The 26,818-nt window shown below is 60.7% G+C and overlaps 1 protein-coding gene and 1 long non-coding RNA gene across 5 annotated transcripts; one reads left to right on the top strand and one right to left on the bottom strand.

The window, feature by feature from the left end:
• Positions 1 to 6,404: 6,404 nt before the first annotated feature.
• Positions 6,405 to 25,993, top strand: ASIC1 (acid sensing ion channel subunit 1). 4 transcript variants are annotated; one of them, XM_021545234.3, is made up of 13 exons: positions 6,405 to 6,976; positions 7,095 to 7,165; positions 7,592 to 7,986; positions 8,795 to 8,990; positions 21,620 to 21,770; positions 22,251 to 22,378; positions 22,569 to 22,719; positions 22,800 to 22,856; positions 22,940 to 23,093; positions 23,175 to 23,266; positions 23,517 to 23,596; positions 23,690 to 23,794; positions 24,021 to 25,993. In XM_021545234.3, the coding sequence occupies exons 3-13, from the start codon at positions 7,622 to 7,624 to the stop codon at positions 24,123 to 24,125; spliced, it is 1,584 nt and encodes a 527-aa protein (XP_021400909.1). In that variant the 5' UTR covers positions 6,405 to 6,976; positions 7,095 to 7,165; positions 7,592 to 7,621; the 3' UTR covers positions 24,126 to 25,993. The 4 variants fall into 4 exon arrangements, with proteins under 4 accessions (XP_021400909.1, XP_021400908.1, XP_077644820.1 ...); XM_021545233.3 differs by having other exon boundaries at positions 7,091 to 7,165; XM_077788694.2 differs by having other exon boundaries at positions 6,405 to 7,165.
• On the bottom strand, positions 15,318 to 17,945 carry LOC116184548 (uncharacterized). The gene is made up of 2 exons (XR_004149301.1): positions 17,759 to 17,945; positions 15,318 to 15,841 (listed from the first exon to the last, which is right to left on the bottom strand). It is a non-coding gene; the product is annotated as an uncharacterized LOC116184548 (long non-coding RNA).
• Positions 25,994 to 26,818: the final 825 nt, after the last annotated feature.

Raw genomic sequence — 26,818 nt, 5'->3', positions numbered from 1 at the left:
GATTATTGGCTTTTCTTTTGCTGAGACTGCACGTTCAAGATGGGCTCCATCTGCTCCTTGCATGGGCCTGGCTGCCACGGGAGGGGACAAAGCCCCTCCTTCCAGAGAAATGTGTCATTTCTGCCGACAGGGGACAAGGACAAGGCCATGCTGGGGGGCAGCAGCAGCCCCTGGACAATGGCTGTGGGTCCAGCTGCCCAACTCCCCCAGCCCTTTCACCGCACACCAAACTCTGCCAGCCAGCCTTGTCCCCCTGGGCACCCACCAGCCCCAGAGCCGGCTCCGCCGGGGCCATCAGCTGCGGTAAATTGTTTAAGGGGATTTGCATCTCTCTGTTTAATTTCTCTTCGATGCAAATAAAAGCCCAGGAAGCCAAGTGGGAGATGCTGGACTGCCGAGTACCGGGTGGCTGCTGGGAGGAAGATGCGCCGTTCTCTGTGCCGGGAGCATCCAGGGCCACATTCCCCCCCTGCGCCACACGATCCCTCCTGCAGAAATGGGACACGAGCACCGAGAAGCATCAACGCCAGAGTCATTCCCAGCTACAGCCCTTTCCAGGCAGGCTCCCCCTTTGGCCCTGCCGTGGTTCTCATAAATCCTCCCCAGGTTATTCCAGCTGCTGTCACGGAGCAGTGGCAGCAAATCTGAGCCGAGCTGGGAGCGGCGCACGTGGCGCTCGCGGGTCCCCCAGCACCCATCTGCACCGCCTTTGTCTCCGCAGCCTTTGAGCCGCTCTTCCCCTCCCCTCTGCTGCAAAGAAACGCATTAGTTGCAACATTGCTTTAATTTGTTTGCCAGCTTTCGGAGATGGAGAGGCTCCTACTCCCATCGGTGCCGTTTGAGGATGCCGGCAGCGTTAACCCTTTGGCTCCCACACCGCCGAGCTGCTGGAGCGGCTCTGGCACACCCGAGACACGCGAGCTGCCTCCCCCAACCCCGCTCTGCAGCCGACCTGGCACTTCCCAGATGGAGGGATCCATTTCTCCTTCCAGCTACCCTCAGCATTTCCGTAATGAGATGAGTTTTGTTGTGACCACAACCAGTGTCAGAGGGAATAAGAGACAAAGCGATCCAGATGGAGTCTAAGGCAGTGACAAGGGCATGAGGACAAACAGCCACCAGCAAAGCCAGGGCAGCACGGGTGGAGAAATGGTGTGGGACGACTGGGGCAGCACGGGGGGACAGGCTGGATCCACACCCGGGGGGGGCTGGGGGCTCCCGTTGTCCTGTGCCACACACGGCACATCCCCGAATCTCACCTGTGCACACACACCTGAGTGCCATGACCTGCTCCTGGCCTGGGCCTTCAGCAAGGTGCCTTTGGACACAGCTCTGGGAACACCGGCGGGGACCAACAGGGGTGTTTCTGCTCAGGTAGCTCCAAACCAGCTTCTGATACAGATATCAGAGCAGGAAGAGAGCAAGGAGCCAGGAGGGGTGGCCTTGGGCAGCACTGGCAGGGCCACTGGCAACCGCGCAGATCCCTGCTTGACCCAGCGTCCTGTGGAATGGGTTTGTTTGATCTCTGCCCCACACTTCCACGTTCAGGTCCCATCCAGCCTGAGCATCTTCAGCCCCTTCAGTCCAGGGCAGCCGCCCCAGGTCTCTGTATGTCACAGGGAACACTTTCTCTGGACACTGGGTGAAACCAGTGGGAACGGCAGGAGCCACCCAAGGGGGAATTTGTGCACAGGGGAAGCGTTTCAGGACAGTGGTTGAGAAGGAGCCGGTGGTTTTGCATTGCCTCATGCTAATTGCTCGAGCTAATGAAGCCACACACCCATCTCCGTGATTTTCCACAGGGTTTCCATCTGCCTTTGGTTTTTAAGGTGCTGCCCACAATTCCGGAAAGATGCGGCTGATCGATTGCGAAATTCCGGGATGGAAAAAGAGTGAAAACAATTCTGAAGTGGCTGCAAAAAACACACTTAACCCCAAATCAGGTGAGGGGCACCCAGATGCAAGGGTGACAAGAAGCAAGAGGAGGAATTCCCAGCTATCCAGCCCCAGGTGTGTAATGCTGGTGCAACACAGACACAGCGTTATGGCTCTTGCTCAGGCTGCTGGTGAGGAGGTGTTCCTGCCCTCCCACAGGATACCACCCCCAGGGAGTTTGCTGCCTGGCTCTTGGGGATGGTTCCTGCTGCCAAAACCCCAGGAGAGCCCAAACCACCTTCCCCATGGCTTTGTGCCTCCACTCTGCACTGCAAGGTGCACGGTTGTTAAGCAGTTCAACCTCCTTTTCATCCCAAGCGCAGTTCTGAAGGTTTAAATAGAAAGATATCAAAATAAAAGATAATTGTTGAGAAAGATGAATAGGGGGAGAAAAAACCCCATCAGCACGGAGGAACTCTTGTCTAATTTCTCACCCACGCAGAGCACAGCGATATTAGTGCCTTCGACTCTGGTTCGTAAAAGCTTTCATGGCTTTATTACCAGCTCCCCGAACAGCTTGTCCTTTTAATAAGCCAAGGCCTCCAGATAGCAGATCTGCCCATGGGAGATCCCATCAGGACGTGGTTAATCCAGGCAGAAACAGCACGAAGCATCATCACACTCACCTGACTAAGGAAGCCCTTGTGTGAGGCAGGAAAAGGTTAAAACCCACCCCAAAAAGCAGGGGGAGAGAGGAGGCAGAGCTGAACCTCCTTTGTGGTGGGTTAACCTGTGCTGCCGGGTGTCCTCGCCTTCTCCATCAGCCCTGCTCTCCACAGCCGCTGGCACTGGCGATGGAGGCCTTTAATTATCCAAACTGCTGCCCCTCACAAAATTAAATGCTGCCGAGGATGACTCAGTGTTTAATGGACTGGCTGCTCCTCACGCCGGGAGAGCCAAGCGGGTGCAAGCGAGAGCACGGCACAACACGGCATAAATCACCCGGAGACACCGCTCACGGGGCCCGCTGACCCTGCGCCTCGGAGCAGCCGCTGCTGGGTTTAAACACTTGTTTTCATTCAGGATAACCCCGGGGGGAACTCCTGGGAGCAGCAGCTCCGGGTGTTGCAGCTCCATCCTCCAGCCAGGCTGGCTGTGACCCTTCCCCAGCTGCCACCACGTGGATGCGCTTGATTCAGAAATCCCACGGATTCACCAAGCTGGCTGTGCTGGCTTCTCTGTTCCCAGGATTTCCACGTGGTGGTTTCCTTTGGAAAGGTCTCAGCAATGGTCAGATGTGGTTTTGAAGGCAAGCAGGTGCCAGAGGATGTGATGCAAGGCTTGTCTCTGCCTTTGCTCGCCCGCCCAGGGTGGCACCATGCTCGGGGCCAGCCCAAGCCAGCATGGCAAGAAGCAGCTCTGTTAACAGCCTCGTTAGTCTCACCAAGATGCTGAGGCTGTGGCTTCCAGCAGATAATTAACAATGTGCTCATGAATTAGGAAACCCTGGACCTCTACCAGGATCTCTGTGGAGGCAACGGAGCCGCTCGTGGTTCAGAGCTGGAGCAAAGCTGATGCCTCGAGGAGCAGCACAAAGCAAAGGGAATGGCCAGCAGGGACTGGCAGAGCCTTCTTTGCCCATCTCTAATGGCAAGACCAGCTTTTCTCCAGGTACCCAACACCTGGAGCTGGCAAACAGGAGAAATTTCTCCGTGGAAAATGTTGTCAAGTGCTGGCACAGGCTGTCCTGAGCAGCGGTGGAGGCACCATTCCTGGAGGGATTTGAGACACGTAGATGTGGTGCTTGAGGACAGTGTGGTGGCCTTGGCAGTGCTGGGGCAACAGTCAGAGGATGATCTTGGGAGTGTTTTCCATTTAAAGGATTCTGTGCAGATGCAAGAGTCCCTAATGCTGGAGCTGCCCCACCAAGGAGAAAGGCACCCGTAAGAAGTCCTAATAAGGCCCCACGGTGCCTCATTTGAATACAATTTACTGTCGCTAATGATGCTGATGGTTATTTCCCCAAGCTAGGAAGTATTTGGCCCCAAAATGGGCTCCTGGAAGCAATTTCAGAGGCAGTCTGTAATGCTGGAGCTGATGGAAGCAATTTGCAACCCATTAGCAGAGATCGGCTGTGAAGATATTTTACACATCACTCAGTCCAGGTTTGAGGGGGATGGAATTTTCCCCCCCCCTTTGGAATTTTTTGTCCTGGATGGGGTGAACACCTGAAGCGCTGCCTCTGCAGCCCCAGCAGCTTTGCCAGGTGCCAATGGTGACTTCTGAATTAAATCTCTTAAATACACAAATACAGTCCCGGACTGCTGGACCAGGCAGGGATACGGCAGTGCCCAGCACCTCCAGCACCCACAGGACTAATTGGCCATTATTATTTAATTTGCCTCCTGGACAGCAGCGGATGCGGGTAAAGAAGCAATTTGCAAGCCAGGGCTTCCTCCACGGAGGGAGTAAAAGCACAGCACAACCCCAGAAAAGCATGGAAAAGCACCACTTCTCCATCCTTGCCCTGGGGAGGCTCTTCCAAGAAGCAGGACGGGAGCTGGTTTCAGTACGTGGGGTGTGGATGGTGGAGCAGGGAAAGCTCTGCCGGGAAGGTGAGAAAAGAGCCCCAGTCCTTGAATTATCCCTCGGCCCAATCTCCCGAGGCGTTCCCAAGACGTGTCTGGATCCTGCCTGTCTGCTGGAGCCTGCGCTGGGAGCCTCAGCTCTGCAGCACCTTCCCTTAATTACTTTTTTCATTCTAATTACATCTGAGGGGAGCCCTGGTTGCTGAATCCGTGTTCTGAGCACCCATTTTTAACAGGATTCCGCCACAGCCACTCATACCCCACCAGACCTCACTAACCCACCCCTTGGGGCCTTTGTGTCTTGCAGTCATCACCTGGGGCTGGTCCCTCCTCACCCACCCCGCAGCCCCCGGCTGGTTCCGCCTCTCTCCCAGCAGGAATTAACACAACCCTCACGTGGCTTCCCCAAAAAACTAACACGGAAACGCTCCCAGTCCCCACGCTCCACTCGATTCCAAGGATGCAGCTGCGTTCTCCCTGGATGAGGGCCAGCGGTGAGGAAGTTTCCTCTGGCCGCTCTCCTCCTCCTCCCTGGCTCCTGTAGAAAAGGGTCTTGGGGTGTTTGGGGCTCCAACAGCTCCATGAGAGCCCCCCCCAGGAAGCGTTCTCCATCCAGGGGACGCAGCAGAGCCTCTTCCCTGGGCTTTTTGTGCACTAGAAATCCAAGACTCCCAAGAAGGTCCACGTGCTCACCTGCTCCAGCCCGAGACCTCCTCCCTCCCTGCCCAGCCCGCGCTGCCAGGGGATTTAGTGTCAATAAAACCACTGCAGAGAGCGACTTCTCATCCGGAAGGAGAGAAGGAGGAGGGACGCACGAGCACTTTGTAAATGTCCTTCTCCCTTAGCCCAGCAGCACATCCTTCTCCGGGCTCCCATCAGGATGCTGATGGAGGGACAGCTATCGAGCAGGCAGCTGTCGGGCCGGCGAGGAGCGATGCCGGCTGCAGAACGGAGCGGGAAGGGAAAGGCAGGGCTGCTGCCAACTGGGAATGCTAATGCCGCTCTCCCGGCCTCACAGCCGCGTCCCCAAGCTCCGGCAGGGTTGACCCTGAGCCTGGCAAGGGGGGGCACTGCCTTGGGGGTGTCCCTGGAGCCCAGCTCTGGTGCTCCCAGGTGCTCCCAAGCAGGTCCCGTTGTAAAACCCAGGGCTCCTGCTCGGGCAGGGGAGAGGATGCTCTGGAAAAGGACCAAACCAAGCGTGCCCAAGCCGTGGGATTTTGGGGACGTGTGCCTCACCCTGCTGTGTCCCTGAGCGCCCACGCTCCCGTTTCTGTGGTTCAGGTGGGGACACCATTCTGGGAAGGCACCTCGGGGCAGGGACACAGCTTGTGACCCTGGGGTCTGGCTGTCCCTTTCCAACATCACACTTGTAAAGGACATTGAAGCATCCTTTTCCATTTGACTGCAGCCACCTTACTGGGAGCAGGGGATGGGCGCCTGCTGCACCCTCCGCACCCAGAGCCTCTGCCGCAGGGACTCAGCTTGGGTGACGAGGGCACCCCGCTCCCCGGGGCAGTCACGGGGCGCAGCTGGAGGCACTGGGAGATGTGCTGGCACTGGGGGCAGCCGGGCAGTGCTGTGCAACCCTTCCCTGCTCTGCTGTGCCCCGGGGAGGAGCAGAGCACCCGGTGCCTCCTGCCCCGGGAGCAACCCGGGCACAGCGGCAGAAGGACGGTGCTGGGCCAGGGGCGGCGTGTCCTGAGCAAGGCAAGGGCCCAGCGCCTCCGGCAGGGTCAGTCCCTGTCACCGTGACAAGCGTGACAGGCACCAGCCACAGGCAGCAGAGCAGGGCTGCACGGCGTGAGCCCGGCGTGGACACTCGAGGACACGTGTGCCCCACGGCCAGAAAAGGGCTGGAAGCCACCGGTGCCCCCCAAAAGGACCGACCCCACGGTGTCCCAGCGCTGCGGCCACCACGGGTGAAGCCTGAAGGGCGGGGGAGGCCGCGGCAAGGGAGAGACGGGTCCGGGCTGTGGGATGGGGCCGGGGGGCTCCGGCGGGGCGAGGAGCCCGAGCATCCCTGGAAGGCGCTGGGGGATGGGAGCGGCACACGCACACGCACACACACATTACCCACATGCACACGGCAGCAGCACCAACAGCCCCTGCCAGCGCCTGCAATCGCTGGAGCGCCGCTCCTGCGCCTCTCCCTCCTCCTCCTCCTCCTCCTCCTCCTCCTCCTCCTCCTCCTCCTCCTCCTCCTCCTTCTCCTCCTCCTCGCTGCCCACCGGCCTGCGGCACCCCTCACCCCTCCGCGGCCTCCGGCCCCACCAGCGCTCAGACAATGACTTCATGCGGATTATGCATCTGAAGAAATCACCAGCTCCCAGATAGCCACAGGGGGAGGTATCCATGTGTTTGGCAGGGAAGCAGCCTCCTGCTCGCCTTCCTTCTCCTCCTCTTATCTCCTCGCACACGGCAGCTGCCTCCTCTCCAGCGATGGTCGCCTGCGGTCCCCCCGCGCGGCGCTGAGCGAGGCCCCGGCGCATCCCCGCTCCCACGCTTGCACCAAGGTACCAACGAGGCTATTTTTATTCCCCCCCTTCTTTTCCGGTTCACCCGCCGCTGCCGGGCTCGGTGCCTCAGCACCCCCGGTGCCTGCACATCTCCCGCTCCCGTGTTCCCAGCCAGCCCCGGCTCCCACGGCGCAGCGGCAGCACCGCCAGCCCAGCTCCAGCCACGGCCGCCGGCCCTGAGCCCAGGTTTGCATCCCTGATTCCTTCATTCCTTCATCTGTTTGTCGATGCGACATCTGTGGGAGGTGGAGGGGGAGCGGGGCAGGTGGGAGGGGAGGGGGAGATGAGGTGGTGGGGGGGGATGGGCACAGCCCCCCAGTCCTGCCGTGGGATGGGGAGGGCAGGGAGGAGGTGGGAGGGGGGGAAATGCAAGAGGCTGCATCCAAATAAATGTATTTATGTGTATATATATATATAAATGCATGTCTATGTGTATATATATATATATATATATATATATATATATATATATATGTAGGCTTGGGGGCAGGAGCAGGGCACAGCGAAGCATCTGCCCCTCGCGGGCGCTGCTGGGCACATCCTTGCCTGGGGCTGCCGTGGGCTGGGCACCCACAGCACCCACGAGGCACCCACGGGCTCCCTTCTTGGCAGAGTGGCCACCCCGGGCTGCTGACACTGACCATGATGGACCTGAAAGTGGACGAGGAGGAGGTGGACAGCGGGCAACCGGTGAGCATCCAGGCCTTTGCCAGCAGCTCCACCCTGCACGGGCTCTCGCACATCTTCTCCTACGAGCGGCTGTCGCTGAAGCGCGTGGTCTGGGCACTTTGCTTCCTGGGCTCGCTGGCGCTGCTCGCCCTCGTCTGCACCAACCGCATCCAGTACTACTTCCTGTACCCCCACGTCACCAAGCTGGACGAGGTGGCAGCCACCAGGCTCACTTTCCCCGCCGTCACCTTCTGCAACCTCAACGAGTTTCGGTTCAGCCGAGTGACCAAGAACGACCTGTACCACGCCGGCGAGCTCCTGGCCTTGCTCAATAACAGGTGGGTGACGGTGCCTTGAGGCGGCCCCAGGTGACATCTCAGTTAGTCTGGATGCAGCCAAGAGCCACCAGGTCCTGCTGATGCTCCTGGGCATGTGGCTCCCACTCTGGGCTGCCCAGATGGCTCCAGTGCACACAGCGCCCATCCCCAGCGGGCAGCACATGCAGCAAGGCCAGGGCCACCCCCCGGTTCCTGTGGGGCCAATCCAGCATGTCTGGCTCCAATGCCATGTATCTGGGTGCCATTCCATGCAGCGAGGCCAGGGGTGCCAGCAGGTGAAGCCACTGACCCACACCCCAGCATGGTGCCATGCCTTGGGCTGTGGAAGCTCCTCACCCGTGGCTGTGGGGGCTCCTTGGTGCTGCCAAGCTGCCGTCAAGAGCCTGGTGCACTCCCTGCCCATGCCAATGCCAAGGGGCTTCACTGCTGGCCTCACTCCTGCCCCAGGGAGGGGTTTTCAGGCATGAGACCCAGCCCTGTCCCAGCAAGGCCACCACCTCACCAGGATGCCACCAAAAGCACAGGACAGGTGGCTGGGTGGCCTCAACCAGGGCTGGTGCTACTGGACCAGCAGTGGGACAAGTGGGATGGGTTTGGAAGGTGTCCAACTGCTCCTCATCCATCCTTCTGCCATCTCTCATGTGCTTCTGGGCCACTTTGTGCTGTTGGGTGCTCTGGAAATGCCACGTGCAAGGTGGGGCTGTGCTGAGCCCATGCAGGGGTCGCTCCTGGGAACCCCAAGTGGCCTTTGCCAACGGGAGCAGCCACCACAGCCAGGCCTGAGCCTCTCCCTGCTCTTTCCCCCAAGATACGAGATCCCAGACATCCAGACAGCCGATGAGAAGCAGCTGGAAATCCTGCAGGACAAGGCCAACTTCCGAAACTTCAAGCCCAAACCTTTCAACATGCTGGAGTTTTATGACCGGGCTGGCCACGACATCCGGGAGATGCTGCTGTCCTGCTTCTTCCGTGGGGAGCAATGCACCCCCGAAGACTTCAAAGTGGTGAGTGACCTGTGGGCCCTGCCCAGTGCCACCTTTCCCCCATGCAAGGAGGGTGTTTGCCCACCTGTAGCTGCTCCTGCCTCCTCCCAGCTCAGAAAGGAGCGGCAGCACCGTCACTAAGGGGGTGCCGTTGGGTTTTGGAGGTCCAGGTTGTCCCCAGGAGCACGTACGGCTCCGTGCAGCTCCGTGGGCTGCCCCCACGTGGGCGCAGCTCCCCGGGATCATTTGGGCTCTGCAAAGCAGGGTTGTGCCGGGCTGGAAGCTGCCATGGTGAGGAGGCTCCAGTGCAGAAGCAGGGAGAGCATGGATGGCCGAATCCCTCGGGAACACAGGTCCCGGTGGCTCCGTGCTGCGCCCTGCCATGGAGGTTGTTCTTGTGCTGGTGGATCCAGCACACAATAAAGCCTTTATCCCTGCTCTGCCTGGCCCCATCCAGCTGGGAACGGAACAGTGCCGGCTATTCGGGTGCAGCCTAATCAATTCGGCAGCCGTGGCGGCTGCTCCCGAGCAGCTCCGGCATGGAGCCCGTGTCCCTGCGCTCTTCAGGGTCCCCATCCCTGTCACCAGCCCAGGGATGTCCCCCTCGTGTCCCACGCTGAGCACGGCTGGGTGTATGCAGAGCTGCCACCCTGGTCCCAGTACGGTTCGGGTGATTTTAATCATCGGCATTAAATTCCCGTCATGGGCTCTTTCCACGAGCAGGTGTCTGTTGTCAGCCATGAGGCGTTTTATTTGTTAAATGGAGGCACGTTGCAGCCCGGAGGGGGCTGGATCCCCTCCAGCAGGGCCGGCCAGAGGGGCCAGCTCCAGCCTGTGCCCGCTTCCAACACCGGCTCTTCCCAGGGCACGGTCACGTTTTCTGCGCCGAACCATCCTCAGGGACCTTCATCCCAGCTCCCTCCCTTCATCTCTTGGGTTCCAAATCCCTGTGTTCTGCATCCCCTTCAACCAGCAAAAGCCAAACAGACTCGCAGCTGGTTTGTTATTCCTGCCTGGATTATTCCTTGGAAGCAGGTTGGGGTGGTTTAATGGATTTGATTAGAGGAAGCTGGCTCTCTGCTGCATCTCTTGCTCTTTGGGTTCTCTTGCAGCCTGGCACAGGGAGGTCTGTGTGTGGTGGTGCTAGGATGGGGTCCTGGCACTCTCAGAAGCTCGTAGGGGATTGTCTTACCAGCAAATTCCTGCTGCCTTGCTGCTCCCTGCACGGGCTGAGCCTGGCTCGGTGCTGCTCTGGGCCTGGTGGCCCCGGCCGGGCTGGGGGTGCTGGGCAGCAGCACCTGGGCAGGTACCATCAGCCCCCACCTTCCCTCACAGGGGCTGGGTCCCCTCTGCCCTTCGGAAGCCCCTTCAGTGTCCAGGGATGCTTTTGCATCCAGGGCTGGTCCCGTTCTCCCACTGATCCAGAGGGATCTGCCAGGGGGATTTTGGGGCTGCCCAGACCCCACAGCCTGGGGCAGATGGGGACAACCAGGGGGTCAGTGGGGACAGCCTGGAGGTTCAGTGGGGACAGCCTGGGGGGTGATGGGGACAATCTGGAGGTTCAGTGGGGACAGCCTGGAGGTCAGTGGAGACAGCCTGGGCTCCGTGGGGTCAGTGGGGACAGCCTGGGGGGTGATGGGGACAGCCTGGAGGTCAGTGGGACCAACCTGGAGGTCAGTGGGGACAATCTGGAGGTTCAGTGGGGCCAGCCTGGGGGTCAGTTGGGACAGCCTGGGGGGTGATGGGGACAACCAGGGGGTCAGTGGGGCCAACCTGGAGGTCAGTGGGGACAGCCTGGGGGTCAGTGGAGACAGCCTGGGAGGTGATGGGGACAGCCTGGGGGTCAGTGGGACCAACCTGGGGGTCAGTGGGGACAGCCTGGGGGTCAGTGGGGACAATCTGGAGGTCAGTGGGGACAGCCTGGGCTCCGTGGGGCGGGCCGGGGTCCCGGGGCCGGCCGGGGGACGATGCTGGTGCCCCGCACGGGAGCGGCGGCAGCGCCGGGGCCCGACACGCCGCGGTGCCGCCTTATCTGTCCCCGGCACAAGGGAGGGCTCGGGGCAGCCGCGGCGAATGCAAATGTGGGGCTGCCGGAGCCGAAATACCCGAGGTGACGATGAGGCAGAGGAGGAGCCGCCTCCGGCCGGGTCCCCCTGCGCGCTGCCGGGCTCGGGGAGCGGCGGCACCGGAGCAGGGACCCCCCCGTGCTGGGGACACTGCCCGTGTGCCCCCTAAAGCACCCACCTGCAGCAGCCCAGGGGGCTGGGGGCTGGTCTCGCCCCCCAGATCAGCTCACAGCATCACCTGCAGCCAGGACAGGGTGCCCCGGCACGGGGAGCTGGTGCTGGGTGCCGCGGAGAAGCTCATCCTGGGATGATTTGAGCTCTTCCCACCTCCTCCTTCGTCCTACATCGTCACCAGCCTCATCGGGGGTCCTGGCATTGCTCATCCCCCTCCATGTCCCCCCCTGAGCTGTGTGCAGGGTACGGGGACACTCCGGTGGAGCTCAGCAGGCTCAGGCTCATCTCATACTGGGAGTGAGTCCTCTGAAAAGACCAGAGGGGACCACTGGCCCACCCCAGCTCTGCCCTGGCTCGGCACAGCCCCTCCAGCTCCAGGGCAGTGTTTGGTGTCCACCAGAGCCCCCCCACCTTGCAGCAGCCCGGGACAGGGACAAGGATGCACAGGGAGGTGCCCTGATCTCCTCCCCAAAATCCCAGCATGACCTCAAAGCCTGGAGAGGAAAACACAAAGCTGAGGGGCAAGTCTTGACCCTCCTCAGGACATGGGCTGAGATGTCCCCATCCCCAGGGCTGTGCCCAGAGCCTCACACAGGGATGGACAGCCAGGGGACGGACACATTTTCCTTTGCAGGAGGGGGCTCGCCCTCGCTGTATCCCCGTTTCAGGCCCTGGCACCCTCATTAGCAGTACGGATCAATGTTTCACTCTTCCTACTTCATTATTTATGAGCTGGAGTCCTCCCTCCCCTGCGGGAGCTCGCGGCACCCGCCCCGGCTCCCTGCTGGCTCTTGCTCCCCTCGCCGAGGTTCCGCCGGGGCCCCGCACATCCACCGGGATCTGCGCCTCGCCCAGCGAGGGAGAGGCCCCCGAGCCTTCTCTGTGGGCTCAAAATCCCAGGGAAAAAGGAGAAACGCAGAGGGTGAGCTTCCTCTCCACAGCCCGGGATGGGAATTGCGGCCGCATGAAGCCTCGGGAAGGTGCCCCGTGCTTGGGAAGCGCCTTTTGGGTGGTCGGTGCATCCAGGGGGGACAGGAGTGGCTGTGCCCGGGGTGGCACGATGTGCATTTGCAGCTTTTCCTTCTCACACCCAGTGAACCCATGCCAGGGGGAGCCCCTTCCCGAGCTCCCTGCCCTGCTCCGGGCACGGTGGCTGAGCCCAGAGCCCTGGGCAGCGTGCATGGGACAGCCTGGACAAGCTGGAGAGGATTGAGACCTCTGGAACGTTTCCATGAGGCTCCAGGGCTGAGCTGGCACTGGGGAGAATTGAGTTTGACGTGGAGATCATGCCGCTGCCTTTTGCATTGGATTCTGCATCCTCTGCCCTGGAAACACCGGGTGCACAGAGAAGAGAGCCAGGGAGGGAGCAGGAAGGGTCTGCAGCAGTCCCAGCAAAGCCCAAGCCCACTCCTCGTCTCCTCCTTCCCCCCGTCTGTGGGGCAGTGCAGGAGCTCGTGTGATGGAGAACAGATCCTCTTCCCCACAGCACCCCACTGCTCCCTGCTGGGCCTCCTCACCCTCCTTCTGACCCCACTGCGCCCTGGTGAGCCCCACTAGGCACGTCTGGGTCCTGCTGCACCCCCCAGACTCTGCTAAACCCCAGTGTGTGCCCCTCTGCACCCCCTAAACCTCCCTGCACCCCTGGGCTCCCTGCTGAGCCCACAGCCCACCTCGCTCCAGCTGGGGGGTGTTGGAGCTCTGCTCCTGCCAGCCCGAGGACATGATAGCTTCTCCCCCTGAAAAAAACCCCTTGTGTGGGTCAAACCTGCCCTGTTGGTGGGCCCTGGGGTGTCCTGCAGCACCCGTGGGATCTCGGAGGGATGGGCACAGTAGCTCGGGGGTGCTCAGCCAGGGGTGCTGCTGCTCCCCTGCCCTCCCTGGCTCCCAGCCCCGCGGGTTCCAGGCCCCAGCCCCTTGCAGGGGACCCCAAATCCAGCCCTGGCCCCCCGTTGGCCCCTCACGGCAGTCACAAGCGCGGAGCCCCGCGGCGAGCGGAGCTCCCCCGCGGCGCAGCGTTAGTGGATAATCACGGAGCCGGAGTGAGAAGCAGCTCCAACACAGCTGGAGAGACCGGGCGCGGGAATTACCGATACCCAGACATTTCCTGGAGCTTTTGACAGTTAATAAACAAACCGCATGGGTCCATCTGGCTCTGGAAAAACAACTTGGGGACAGCGTGTGGGCAGCAGGCACGGCCACTGGCCCCTGACAGCCCCATCCTGGTTTGGGGCTGGTTCCCAGCAGCGTTCCCAGCCCCAGCAGATCCCACCACGGTCCCCAACGGAGCCGGTGCATTTACAAATTCTGTAAGACACTCGAGTGATTTATGCAAATCACTTTTTAAAGCGGCACACAGGCTCCTAAATAACTTATAAGCGTTGGAAGCTGCTGGCACGTATCTGTTCTTTCTGAGCACTGATTCACCTCGGGCATCCCGGTGGTGTCCCCAGGGGCCCGGCTGAACATCCTCACCTGGGTCATCGCAAACTCCGCCCGGGTTCTTCCCCACGTCGACCTCTCTCCGCGGCTGAACAGCAGCAGGGCCTGACCCCCGAGGTTGCCCCGTTTTCCAGACGAATCAAGCAAACCCAGCGAGATAATCGGAGGTGACGGAGCAGAGGAGCCGCCGCGCACGGGACCGCAGCCGTTTGCTGGTGGTGACTCGGCTCTCCCGGGAAGTGCAGCGGGTTGGGAGTGCCCCAGCTCTGTTATCCGCTCGGCAGCTCGGAGATTTTCCCCTATCACTGTATTTTGCTCAAAGCAAATCATCCGGAAAGCAGCCGTGAGCTGTTTCACCCTCGGGCAGGCGCTGCTCCTCAGCTGCCTCCGTGTGTCCCAGCTTCACCCAAGCATTCCCAGACCTGGTCAGGCAGAACAGGGGAGCCCTGGGCTGTTTGTGGCTTTGCTCACCCCACAGTGACATGAAGGTGGACGGGAGCTCTTGTGGGAAGCCGCCTGCTCTTCACTCTCCCTCCGTGGCAGGACAGAGACAGCACGGCCCCGGCGCTGTGGGAGCAGCACCACTGAGCCCACCACGACTGATCTTGGCCAAGATGGGGCAGAAGAGGATCGGGAACAAGAAGGATGAGAACACAGCCCTGGTGTGGCACGGTGAGAGGCCACCACGTGCCTGCACCCCACAGCCACTTCATTAGAGCTGTGAGTGTGCATCCAGCAGCTGAACCTCAGGTGGGATTAGAGGGGAAGGACTGGCAGGATCAGGGTCAGGCTCAGCTGCTGTCATTTAGTGCCTGCTCTGCCCAGGGGCCATGCCCAGCCCCAGCAGCTCCCCGTGCACACCTGTGACCCTCTGCACACACCCAGAGGGGTCCCACACACAAAAATCTCCTTGCACACGTGGAGATGTCACACCCCAAAGCACTTTGCACACCCGGAGGGGCCCCCCACAGCCGGAGGCACGGCACCCACCCAGAGGTGTCCTGCCAAGAGCTCAGAGCATCTAAGCTTCACCTTTGGCCAATCCTGTTCCTCTTGCAATGCCTTTGCACATAAAGACTCATTAACAAATGAATTATTAATGATCATTAATAAGCTGTAATGGCATCTGTGGCTGCTGGAGGAGATGAGGAGGTTTTCGAGTGGTATCCAACTGTAATGGAGGTGAGGACTTCAAGGCTGAGGACAGAGCGTGTGTGTCCCAAGGGATCCACAGGCTGGAAGCACAGCTCTGGACAACACCAGCAGCTGAGGGGTTCCAAGCTGTTCCCCTCAGCTTCCCTTTGGTGTTTTTCTCAGCCCCAGGCTGGGCAATAGCAAGGAGCTCTCTAAGGGTTCCAAAGGACCTGCCCAAGAACCTCCTGGTGCCATTTTCCCTCTCTCCCTGATATCACGTGGGAAGAAGCCAGGCTGGAGGGGGCAGATCCCCTGAGCCTCTGAAGCCACAGATCTCCACAGGGAGACCAGGAAATCAACTGTCTCATGGCCTTTTTGCCTCAGTTTCATTTCTCTGGCTGTTTAGAGCCACCTGTGTTTTATCGCCTGTGGAGCTTGGCTGGGGCTCCTGAGGCTGTGCTGCAATTCCTGCTCCAGTCAGGGTTCAAGGAGCTCCTCACCAGCTCTTATTTATTTATACAGCCTGACACTTGGATATTATAACCAATTATTTATTTTTGGAGGGTTTTTCTGTGTGGAGTGTTTGGCGTGTTTTCCTCCAGGCTCTCAGCCCAAGGACAGAGCTGGGGCAGGGTGTTCCCACCCACTCTGTGATTTATCAGGGATTTTAAACCCCTGCTCTCCCAGCAGGGACAGGGAGACCCTTCCAGAGCCACCACATGCCAGGGCTGTGTGACTACTCTGCTTGGATCAGATTAGATTTGAAAAGCGTGATACGTGCGGAGCCGGAGCGAGCGAGCACAGCAAGGAAACCAGACCGGAACACCGTGGGCTTTTCCCCCGTCCAATAAAACCGCCGGCTCAAATCTGCCTGCATGAACTGTCTGAGCGATTGTGAAGGATGTCGGAAAAAATCGCAACCTGCTTGCGGGTGATTCGTGAGCGGCAGGAAACACGGGGAGGCGTCGGGATAAGGGTCCGCAGGAATAATCCCGGATGCGCGGGAATTAGCGACACCTCGGCAGCGTCCTCCGCGTCCTGGCAGAGTCCTGGTGACCCCTGCACGGCACACAGGGACACGGCCAGCGGGTAAATCACCGTGAAGCTCTCAGCAGTACAAACAGGTTCAATTATAGGAGCGTAAACAGATCCTGGGGAGGAGGATGCGGCGGCTGCGGAGCCGTCACGGCGGATCATCGCCAAGGCTCCAGGGACACGCTGGACTGCCCATGGAGCTGCCCTGGCTGAGCCCCCCAAGACCCTCACCCACGGAGCTGCAGGGGGGTCCCGGCTGAGCCCCCCGAGACCCCCGGCCAGCGTGGCTGCAGGTGGCCTCAGTCCCCGGGGCAGCAGCACCGACACCCAGCAGGGCTGGCTGGGAAGAGCTCGCCCAGGAAAGCTTCGAGAGATTAATAGAGTTTAAATGGAAGCGTTTGGAGAGGAGATAAGGCTCATCTGATATGAAATCATATGGAGCAACGGGATCCAGGGAGGCCCTGGCTCTCTAATGAAGTCCACTTAGCACATTACTCACTATAATGTGCTTTTTATTAAAGTCCTGTGCTGCAGGTGCTGAGTCTGCAGCTGGGAACACGGGGCTGCAATGGCACGGGCACCTGGAGTACCGGACCCCGCCACTTGAAGCAGCCGGGATGCAGCGTGAAAAAGGCACCTTCGCTTTCCTGTCTCCCGTCCCGTTTGATCCAGGGACGCGATTCTGGCATCACCCAGCGCCGCGGCATCACCGGTGCCCGCGGCTGGGGCTGGTGGCCCTGCAGGGACTGGGTGGAGAGGAGGCGGAGGTGGAGAATAATACAGAGGGAAAAACTCCTTTTTAATCATCAATTTTTCTGCATTAGAATGTGACATGCTAATCCACTGTGAAGCGTCTAATCTGGGGGATAAAGGGCCGGATAACACAAGCTGCGCCCGGCTTGGCTGGCAGAGCGAGCCGAGGCAAGGTGGCAGCATCTGATAAGGGGTGCAGGATTAGTCCCGGCACAGATCCCGCCTGCCCAGGCAATCCCACCTTGCTTGGCTGCCTCTGCTCTGTCTCTCGCCAGGGTCAGGGAGGGATCTGCAGCACTGGAGCTGTCCCAGAGCGGCTCATCCCGCCCGGAGCGGCGGTGGCAGCGCTGCCGGTGCCTCCAGCACCATCTTGGCAGCTCTGGGAGCTGCAAAGCACATCCCTGGGCCAAGACAACTGGAAAACCTCATTTTTCTCCCTTTCAGTTTGCACACCCGGGTGCGTGTGGGAGCAGGACAGCCCAGCTGTGGGGTCTCCATCTGCCCCAAATGTCCATTCCCATGCGCTGCTTTGGCTGCCTCATCCCACCGCTCATCCCATCCCTTCCTAGCAGCCAGCTCCGACCTCTGGAGCACCCCCAGGGACAACGTGGGCAGCTCAGCCTCGGCTCAGCCAGTCTTTGGCAGGGACGGGCAGTGCCCGTCACAAAACCGAGCGGGTCCAGCTCCCGGGGCGCTTTCGGCGACAGCATCCCCGGGGCTCGGAGACCTGGGATAACAGAGCTTGCAATGTTGTTTTCTCCTCGCCTCCTCGGGGATTGGTTTATCTCTATGAATAACTCCATCCCGGCTTTGATCTCCTCTGCCATTAAAGCGTGACAGGCTGTGAAATGTGCTGTTGCTGCCGTCAAATCCCGCTCCCGCTTCCCCCCCGCCGCCTCCGTGCTCCCCCGCTCCGGGAAACCTCCTTTCCCAGGCCCGTGAGGAGCTGCAGAGCAGCGAGCGGGGCCGAACCGCCCCGGGACAGTGGCCAAACACGGCGCTGGAGGCAGGAAAAACCCATCTCCTCCTCCCATCCCGCACCTCTCACTGGGGCGGGGAGGAGGGCACGGAGCATCCCCGGTCCCAGCGCCGGCTCGGGCGTGGCGGCATCACCCCAGCACCGCCACGGGGGCTGATGTCACGGCTAATTATAGCATCCCCCGTCCCTCGCCCCCGCCAAAGCTTTACCTGAGAGAGGGTAAAAATAACTCCCGGCGAGGGAGGAGCTGGAACGAGCCCAAGGACTCCTCCAGCATCTCCAAAACTCGCACAAACCAGGACGGCACCCCCCTGGCTGCAGCACACGGCTGCACTTTGTCCCCAGTCTGGGGGTCGGGACGCGCTCCCCTCGGCGCTGGTGCCGCCGTGCTCCGGGCTGCGGCTGTCCCCGGTCACCTTCACCCCGGCTCGGGTGTCGGCGCCGGGACAGGCGGCGGTAACCGGAGCCGGGCCCTGCTGCTGGGAACCAGCCCGGCGCACCCCGCGAGCTGTTGAAGCCGAGCGAAGCAGGTTAATGGCCCCAGTCGATGATGGAATGTTTTCATTACGGCATCTTTCTCGCTCTCTCCCTGCTGCAATCGCTCCCGAGAAGACACATTAAACCTCCCCGCGCCGAGGGAGCGGATCCGCCCCTCGCTCGCACCGTCAGGGACTGCCTGATGGCCTCGGCAGCTCCGCTCACCTGTGCGAGCCCTGCCGGGGCTCAACAACCCCCTCAACCTGCAGTTCCTCAATTCCTTTTCCCTTTTCCTCTGCCCTCAACAGCCGTGGCACAGGAACCCAGTGCCAGAGCTGGGAGCAGCAGAAATCCCAGCCCAAACCCGGAGAGCTCCTGCCTGCTCCTCCCTGTCCCAAGCATCCTCTGAGCCAGCTTGTGTGGGATCAGCCCAGTGTTCCCACAGGGCTGAGCCAGCCCAACTCTTCCAAAGCCCCTCCTGATGCTGTTACAGCCCTGCCCTGCAGCTGCAGCTCATCCCCACCGAAGACACAGGGCACCTGAGACCCGGCCCCATGTTCTGGTGGCTCCCAGCCACCCAATCCACCTTCCTGATTCTCTTTTCTAGGAAGAGTTTTCCTCTCAGATTCTCTGGGATGCTCCCAAAGGGTGTAACCTTGATCTTGGCCTGATGAAATTTCATCCCGTGCCTCTGGTACTCATCCCCAAGGTCATCCATTCTTTCCCCCAGGTCTCCAAGTGGCATCTGGCAGTGTCCCTCTTTCACAAGGGCCCGATTGAAGGGAACATTGAGCTCAGGGAGCCCCAGGATGGGACACCCCACTGTCACATCATGGATCACTGCCCCTGGCAGGGATCCCCAGCATGTTCCACTGGCACCACCTGCCCAGGAATCTCAGATAACTGTGCTGGTATCAGATCAGATTTTTACTGAGTTCCTGGCGGATTTGTTCTCCCAGTTTGTGGTGTCCACGTGCGCTGGGATGTGCTCAGGGTCCAGGAACTCTGCAGGGAAGGAGATGCAGCAGCTGAACTGAGGGCTTGGGGTGAACTTCTTCCACCCAGGCACCAGCCCAAAGCTCCCATCCAGCCCCTGCACTTCCAAGTGCTGCTGGATTTAGATTCTCCCCCGGTGCCGGGATGGGGCTGGAGATTGCTCTGTGGTCTCTGGATGCTTTTATGAAGTGCTGAGTACAGGAAAGCAGCAAACCACGAGAAGGGGCTGTGCTGTGCAGAGAGGAGACGCCTGCACTCCCAGCAGCTCCATCCCAGCGTCCTGCACCAGAGCTGCTCCCTGGGACCCCCCAGCCTGGCTGGTTCAGCAGCACGGGGCCTGGAGGCCATTCCTTGAGGGAAGAGGGGCTCCCCATGCCCCACTGGGATCCAAAGCATGAGGCGACGTGCCCAGCACTGACTGGGCTCTGCAGAAGGACTCGTTGCCTGGACAGCACCCAAACCCTGTGAAGACCAGCCCTGCTGGGAGGAGGACAGACCTCACACCACTGGGAACGCCGCATTTGCTGGATTCTCACATGCACACGCCGGTGCCCTGCGGCACAGGGGGACGAGCCTGCAGGGATGGGCACTGCCAGGGCAGGAGGAGCATCGTAGGAGCCTGAGGACACCACAGCATCCTTCCCCCCACGCGGACCACCGCTGAACCAGGACAGTGTCACGGGCATTTGGGGAAAACCTCTGGCTCCAGCTGCCCTGGGGATGACTGCAGAGAGCCTGGCATACGGCGGCTCTGGAGACAGCCGGGACCCAGCAGGGAGGGCCTGGCTGGAGCAGCCGCTTGGGCTGCCAGGGCCAGACCACTCAAGGATGGAGGGCACGGCATGGGGATGCAGCGCCGGGTACCTGCCCGCCGGCACACACCGTGTGCCCCTCGGGCGCCCAGGCAGCACTGGGAGCTCCCACGGTGCTTCTGGAGCCGGTGATGTCCCTGCTCCCTCCTGGCAGCCGGAGCCGGCCGGTCCCGAGGGGCCTGGGGAGCCCGCGGAACCGCCCCTCGCTCCTCCTCCCCTCCTGCTCCTGATATACCCTCCTCGCTCCGGCCCCTCCGAGCATCCCTCTGCTCCTCTCCCTCACTCCCGCTCGCCTTTCCCTTCTCCGTTTCTCCTCTCTCAACTTGCCCCTTCCCCCTCCCCTGCTCTCCTCAGCCCCTCTCCACCGAGGAACTGACTGAAGACCCCAGGCTGGGGCAGGGCGCGGGCCAAGACCCCCACACCAGAGCCAGGACCTCCACAGCTGGGACCCCCAGGCTGGGCAATGCCTCTCCAGATATTCTGCACCATCTCCTTCTCCAGCGAGGAAGCACCAGAAGATGCTGCAGCCACTGCGAAGGGAGAAGATGAAGCAGACGAGTTCCTGTATGGGCAGGAGGAGGATGAAGAGGACGAGGAGGACGCAGGAGCAGCCACGGACTTCGTGGCCTTTGCCAGCAGCTGCACCCTGCATGGGCTGAGCCACATCTTCGTGGAAGGCAGCCTGGGTGCCCGGCAGGCACTGTGGGCGCTGGCATTCCTCCTCTCCCTCTCCGTCTTCCTCTACCAGGTGGCCGACCGCATCGCCTACTACCTGGAGTACCACCACGTCACGCTGCTCAGCGAGGAGGACAGCCCCGAGATGACCTTCCCCGCAGTCACCTTCTGCAACATCAACCGTGTGCGGCTCTCGCAGCTCAGCCACGAGGACTTGCTCTACCTGGCCCCTCTGGTGGACTATGAGCCTGGGATGGAGCTGGGCTTCACCCCGGCCCAGCCCGGCCCCTGGGAGGAGGACGAGCCCCTAAATTTGTACGGGTTTTTTAACCGCACTTGCCACCAGCTGGAGGACATGCTGCTGAGCTGCAGCTACCGCGGCCAGCGCTGCGGCCCCGGGGACTTTGCGCCGGTGAGTAGCCCCAGGGTGGCCCGGCACGGGGAGCAGCTCCGGCGCTGATCGGTGCCAGATCAGGCAGGTGATGCTGCCCTTGGAGCTTGCTCAGGGACAGGCTGATATTTCAGCCCCATCTGCCAGAGCTGGGGACGGCACCGGCTGTGGAGATGCTCTGGTGGGACATGGAGCGTATCCCCGGGGCTGTGCTTGCTGAGGAAGTGCCTGGCACCTCCATCCTGCTGCCATCAGGGCTTGTGGGGCACCATGTGGTGCGAGCCCACTGCCCTCACATGTCCCTTGCCCAGGCTGGCAGCAGCTCCGTGGTTTTGGGGCCGTGCTGACTGCCGGAGGTGAGAGCTGGAACGGCTGAGCAGGGATGGGGGGGTCCAGGATCCTGTCCAGCCCCATCCTCTGCAGGGATGGAGGAGGGCTTGGAGAAGGGCGTCAGGCTGAGTGCCACCACCCTGGGGAGCCACAGCTGCCGTGGGCTCTCTGTAAATCCCTTCTGAGTCCATCCCTGTGGGAACATCTCCTCCTCCACCAGGGCCAAGATGAGCAGTTCCAACACTGAGAGATGCTGTGGGTCAGGAGCCTGGGTCGGACCATGCCCAGGCTGGGATGGCTGAGTTTTGGGGTTGGGGACGCTCTCCTGGCTCTGTGCTGTGGCTGCACACAGAGGGGCCTCAGCCTCAGCCCTGTGTCCTCTCCTGCAGGTCTTCACCCGCTATGGGAAGTGCTACACCTTCAATGCGGGGCAGGACGGGAAGCCCCGGCTCATCACCATGAAGGGGGGCACTGGCAACGGCCTGGAGATCATGCTGGACATCCAGCAGGACGAGTACCTGCCAGTGTGGGGGGAAACAGGTAACCCACTGCCCCAGTGGGCCCACTCAGCCACCAGCAGCTCCTGGGGTGCTGCCCAGCCCCTACTCACCTCCCCAGCCCCTTCCCAGCTCCCCAGACCACAGATCCACCTCCCTGAAGCTCCCTTCTCTCCCTCCTTCCATTTCTCATCACTTCTGGTCTTTTCTTTCCCTTTTCCTCTTTGTCTTTGCTCTTTGCCATGGCAACTCCCCATCATTTAGACACGCAGCCATCACTTGTTTATAAATAGAGTCAAATACTTTCCCTGCCACGCTCCTGGGTGTGGAGCAGGGGGGTCGGGGCGGAGCGGGCAAGGACATGGTGCAGCAAACAGAGGGACAGATGGATGGCCATGTGGATGAATGACTTGGCCCAGGGGAAGCTTGGGAGGCAGAAGTTGTGGTCCCTCTCACGGCAGGCTCAGCACAGCCCCTTAGAGCAGGGACAGTGCTGTGCTCACCTCCCTTCTCTCTGCCACAGATGAGACCTCGTTCGAAGCTGGGATCAAGGTGCAGATCCACAGCCAGGACGAGCCCCCGCTGATCGACCAGCTGGGCTTCGGGGTGGCTCCCGGCTTCCAGACCTTCGTGTCCTGCCAGGAGCAACGGGTAGGAACTGGGCAGGTGTGGGACGTCCCTCCCAGCCTGAGTTGCAGGAGCAGAGTCTCCTCACTGTGCCCCTGTCCCCATGCCGATGGAGGGGAGGACCCGGTCCTGGGGAGCAGTGCCACGAGGGTCTCTGTCCCCTGCCACACTGAGGGGGGTTCTCTCCTCACTCCTGGCTTCTTTCCCCTTGCAGCTCATCTACCTGCCGCCTCCCTGGGGCGACTGCAAGGCCGTGGCGGGCGACTCGGAGTTCTACGACACCTACAGCATCACGGCCTGCCGGATCGACTGCGAGACCCGCTACCTGGTGGAGAACTGCAACTGCCGCATGGTGCACATGCCAGGTGAGCCCCGTGCCTGGCCTGGCCCCGACCCAGCCCTCCGGTGTGCTCCCACCTGCAAAACGTGCTCTGTGTCTCCCCAGGCGATGCCCCTTACTGCACCCCGGAGCAGTACAAGGAGTGCGCGGACCCGGCCTTAGGTGAGGCTGCCCGGCCCCGTGGGTGGGACGGAGCCGCGGTGTTGGGTTTCTCCATCTCGTCATCCCCCTCTCTCCCCGCACAGATTTCCTGGTGGAGAAGGACAATGAATACTGCATCTGTGAGATGCCCTGCAACATGACCCGCTACGGCAAAGAGCTCTCCATGGTCAAGATCCCCAGCAAGGCCTCGGCCAAGTACCTGGCCAAGAAGTACAACAAGTCGGAGCAGTACATTGGGTAAGGTGCTGCGGGGTGATGGGGCCGGGTCTGGTGCTTCCATCCCAAACCTCAGCCTGATGCCACTTCTCTCCTGCACAGGGAGAACATCCTGGTGCTGGATATCTTCTTTGAAGCCCTGAACTATGAGACGATCGAGCAGAAGAAAGCGTACGAGGTGGCGGGTTTGCTGGGTGAGTGTTGGTGGCTGTGGGGAGCCCTGTGACAGTGCCCAGCCAGAGTCCCCCAGCGAGGTGGCCTCATGCTGGCCCCGTCACCATGGCCTGTTCCCAAGGCACCGGGATGTGCCGACAGCACAGATGTGAACCTCACCGCCATGACCAGGGACCAGTCACAGCGGTGACAAGTTCTGCCCTTTCTCTGCTCCCTCTGCCATCCGACTCTGCACTCAGGCCACCCTGATGGCTTCCCTCTCCTCTGCAGGTGACATCGGAGGGCAGATGGGGCTGTTCATTGGGGCCAGCATCCTCACAGTGCTGGAGCTGTTTGACTACGCCTATGAGGTGAGTGTCTCCTCCATCCCAAGGCTGTGCTCGTGTGGGACGTGGGGAAGGGCCACCCATGAGCCCCACGGTGCTGAACTGTGGCTCTGGCAGGTGATAAAACACCGGCTGTGCCGGCGGGGCAAGTGCCGCAAGAACCACAAGAGGAACAACACAGACAAGGGCGTCGCGCTGAGCATGGACGACGTGAAGCGCCACGTGAGTGCGGGGCACAGCGCGCTCCCCTCCTGCCTGTCCTCTCCTGCTTGTCCCCTCCTGCAGTTTGGGGGCTGCCCCAGAGGTGCCATGGAATGGGGAATCACCATTTTGGGGAGCCTGGGAAAGGAGCAGAGGGCCCTAGCAGAGATGCTGTGCGGGGGTGGCGCTGGGTCTCTGCAAGGACCTGGATGAAAGCAGCGGCTCCAACATCCCATTTATCCTGCAGAATCCCTGTGAAAGCATACGGGGACACCCAGCAGGCATGACGTACGCAGCCAACATCCTACCTCACCACCCGGCCCGGGGCACCTTTGAGGACTTCACCTGCTAACCGACGTCTGGATGTACAACCTGAGCTACCAAAGCCCTGCGAGAGCTGCCCTTCTCCCCGCCAGCGCCAGCGGAGAGACACATCTAGGGGGCCTTTGCTCCTCGGCACGGTGGGACACGGACAAGAGCGACGGCCTCGGATTTGGGGGCGGGCAGTGGGGTCGGGCAAAGCCAGACCCCGGCGCAGCCCCCGCGGCAGCTGCTCTGTGCCTGCCCTGCTCCTTCAGAGACTCCAGGATGCTCCAGCCCGGCCGTCCCACGGAGCGGGAGCAACACGCACAGCGGGCCAGGGCACGGGCCTGCCCCGGCTCCCCCTTGGCTCCCCTCGGCCTTTTTAACTAAAACCCAGAAGCCAAGAAGAAGCAGCCGTTCGGCCGCGGTCTCCATCCACAGCCCTGTCTGTCTGTTCTCCGTCGTCTCCATGCTCATCCTACTCCAATGCCTTGGCCGTGCCTGCCGGGCCCCCTGTGCCCGGTGTGGGACCATCGTGAGCCCCCGGTGTGCCCGGCATGGGGCAGCAGGCCGGGAGTCCCCGGAGAGCACCTCTGTCCCCCGGGACCACAGCCCTAGCTCACCCGGGCACTCCCGGCACGAAGACGCGGCACGTCCACCTGTCCAGAACATCTTCCTTGGCCCCTGCCCCGGGATCAGCCCGGGATCAGCCCAGGATCAGCCCAGGATCAGCCCCAGGAGCACCGGAGGGGGCTCAGCTGGGAGGTGCCACCTCGGCTCTGAGGACACCGGGCACTGTCCCTCCCCACCCACCCCTCCTGGGCTCCGGGCAGCCTGGCCAGTTCCAGCACTGCCCTGCGGTTCCTGCTGTCTGCAGGGAACCCCAAACCCAGCCATCCTCGGGGAGAAAGGCACAAGGAAACCCCTGGCCCCATTCATCCCCAGCCGGGGATGCCCCCCTGGCACCGCCGTGGCGGGGAAGGCAGCAGAGCCCCAACACCCCCGGGGTTCAGGGGGGCCCTGGGGCCACGGCTCCAGCCCCGCTGAGCCCCGGCAGCCCTGGCCCGGGGGGTTTGGGGTGTCTGTGGGTTCCCAGCGCCGTGCTGCCCCTCCCTGGCACAGCCCTGCCCTGGCTGGGGTCCGTGGCCACCAGGTCACTGCCCCCTGGGCCTGTCAGTGCCCACCAGTCCCCTCCGGGGTCCCCGTTGGGCCCCCCCAGCCCCCAGGCCAGAGCCCTCCCCGGGCCCAAAGTGCTACTTATCTTTAAGAGCTTTTGCAATAAGTCTTTTTAGTAATTTTTTTTTTTTTCTAAACGGCAGTTTTGGTTTTTATTCTTGTCATTTTAATTCTTATTATTTGCTTCCTGACCAAAATTAGGAACTGGGGGTCATTCCTTTGTATCCAGCAATCACCCAAAGACGACGGCTCGGCCACATCCATAAATTTTCTTATGGATTTCTCCTAATGTTTCATCATGTTTCATTTATTTATTTTCTTTCTTTATCTTTCCCATTCAAGCTTTTAAAGATGGGGCTGGGATTTGACCTTGAGGCTCACCTGTTGAAGAAAACTCTTTTTTGTTATTATGTCATCGGCATTTTATATTTCTTATATATAATATATATGACTATATATATATGTGTACATATATATATATATATCTATATGCATCATGCCACTGTAGATACCCATCCAGTAGCATTTAGGCCTTGTTCTTGTGCCATTTTTTTTTTTTTTTCTGTTACTGATCTCTGAATGCCTTCAAGTGTATAAAGTGTGGAATTCTCTCCGGTATCTGTACTATGTACACACATTTTCATAGGAAGCACAATAAGATGACAGATGCATTGTACATCAATACCTGCTACTCTTAACAACGATGATATAAAGAATGATATAAATGATATAACTCCCCCATGCCAAGCCTTTCTCTCTTGCTGAGCTGCTGGAAATGCTCCCCCGAGGAGGCAGGTGGGGACAGCCTCATCCCGGGATGCTCCTGGAGCCCAGGGAAAGGGAAGGGGAGGAAAAAGCTTCGGGCCAGACTTCAGGAGCAGGGGCAGAGCTGAGGCTGGGCTGAGCCTCCCTTTCCTGGGAGCTCCTGGTGCCTCATCGAGCTCCAGCCTCGCTGCCTTCCCAAGGAACACAGGGCTGGAGGAGGGAAATGATTCCTCTTCCTGAGCAGGGAAAGGAGAATTAACACTCACAGAGCTGTTAATCCCTGACAGCTCCGTGGTTTGGGACCCACAGGAGTCACCAGGTGGAATTTCATCCTGGGAGCACAACCCAAATATAAACACACACACCTTTTGTCCTAAAAATTTCCAGCTACAAAGAGCAGTAGTAACAACAGAGCAGATCCAACAGAGGGCATCCAGAAAAAGCCCTCAGGACTCCATGGAGATGGAATAATAGGGAGTGGGAGTGGGCAGGGAACGCTGAAATGCCAACGCACACCCTCCTCCCCCGGTCCCTTGGCTCCGACCGTGTCCCCTGGCTCCTGGAAATGGCAGAAATGCAGTTTTGCATCTCAACGAGAACAGTCTCACCCCGCTCTGGCGCTTCCCGGCCAGAGCTGGAGGAGCAAAGGGCAGGGGGTGGGATTGGAAGGAGAACGGACGGGCCAGGAGGGCGTTAATGACCCCGATAATCGCAGCCGAGCCGTGCCCGCTCCCTCCCCGCGGCATCCCCGGCTCCGGGGGCTGGATATCCCCCCGGCTCCGGGGGCTGGATATCCCCCCG

Source organism: Lonchura striata, chromosome 29 (genome assembly GCF_050655825.1).
Source record: "Lonchura striata isolate lonStrDom1 chromosome 29, ASM5065582v1, whole genome shotgun sequence".
Classification (NCBI taxonomy): Eukaryota; Metazoa; Chordata; class Aves; order Passeriformes; family Estrildidae; genus Lonchura; species Lonchura striata.
Note: the sequence above shows the minus strand (reverse complement) of the source record. Positions and strands in the feature narration are given on the sequence as shown.

Coding starts and splice junctions, on each gene's coding strand:
- ASIC1 (XM_021545232.3), top strand. CDS start 20,298: ATGCCTCTCCAGATATTCTGCACCATCTCCTTCTCCAGCGAGGAAGCA. Junction 20,922..21,619: donor GCCCCGGGGACTTTGCGCCG/GTGAGTAGCCCC, acceptor CCTCTCCTGCAG/GTCTTCACCCGCTATGGGAA. Junction 22,379..22,568: donor TGTCCTGCCAGGAGCAACGG/GTAGGAACTGGG, acceptor TTCCCCTTGCAG/CTCATCTACCTGCCGCCTCC.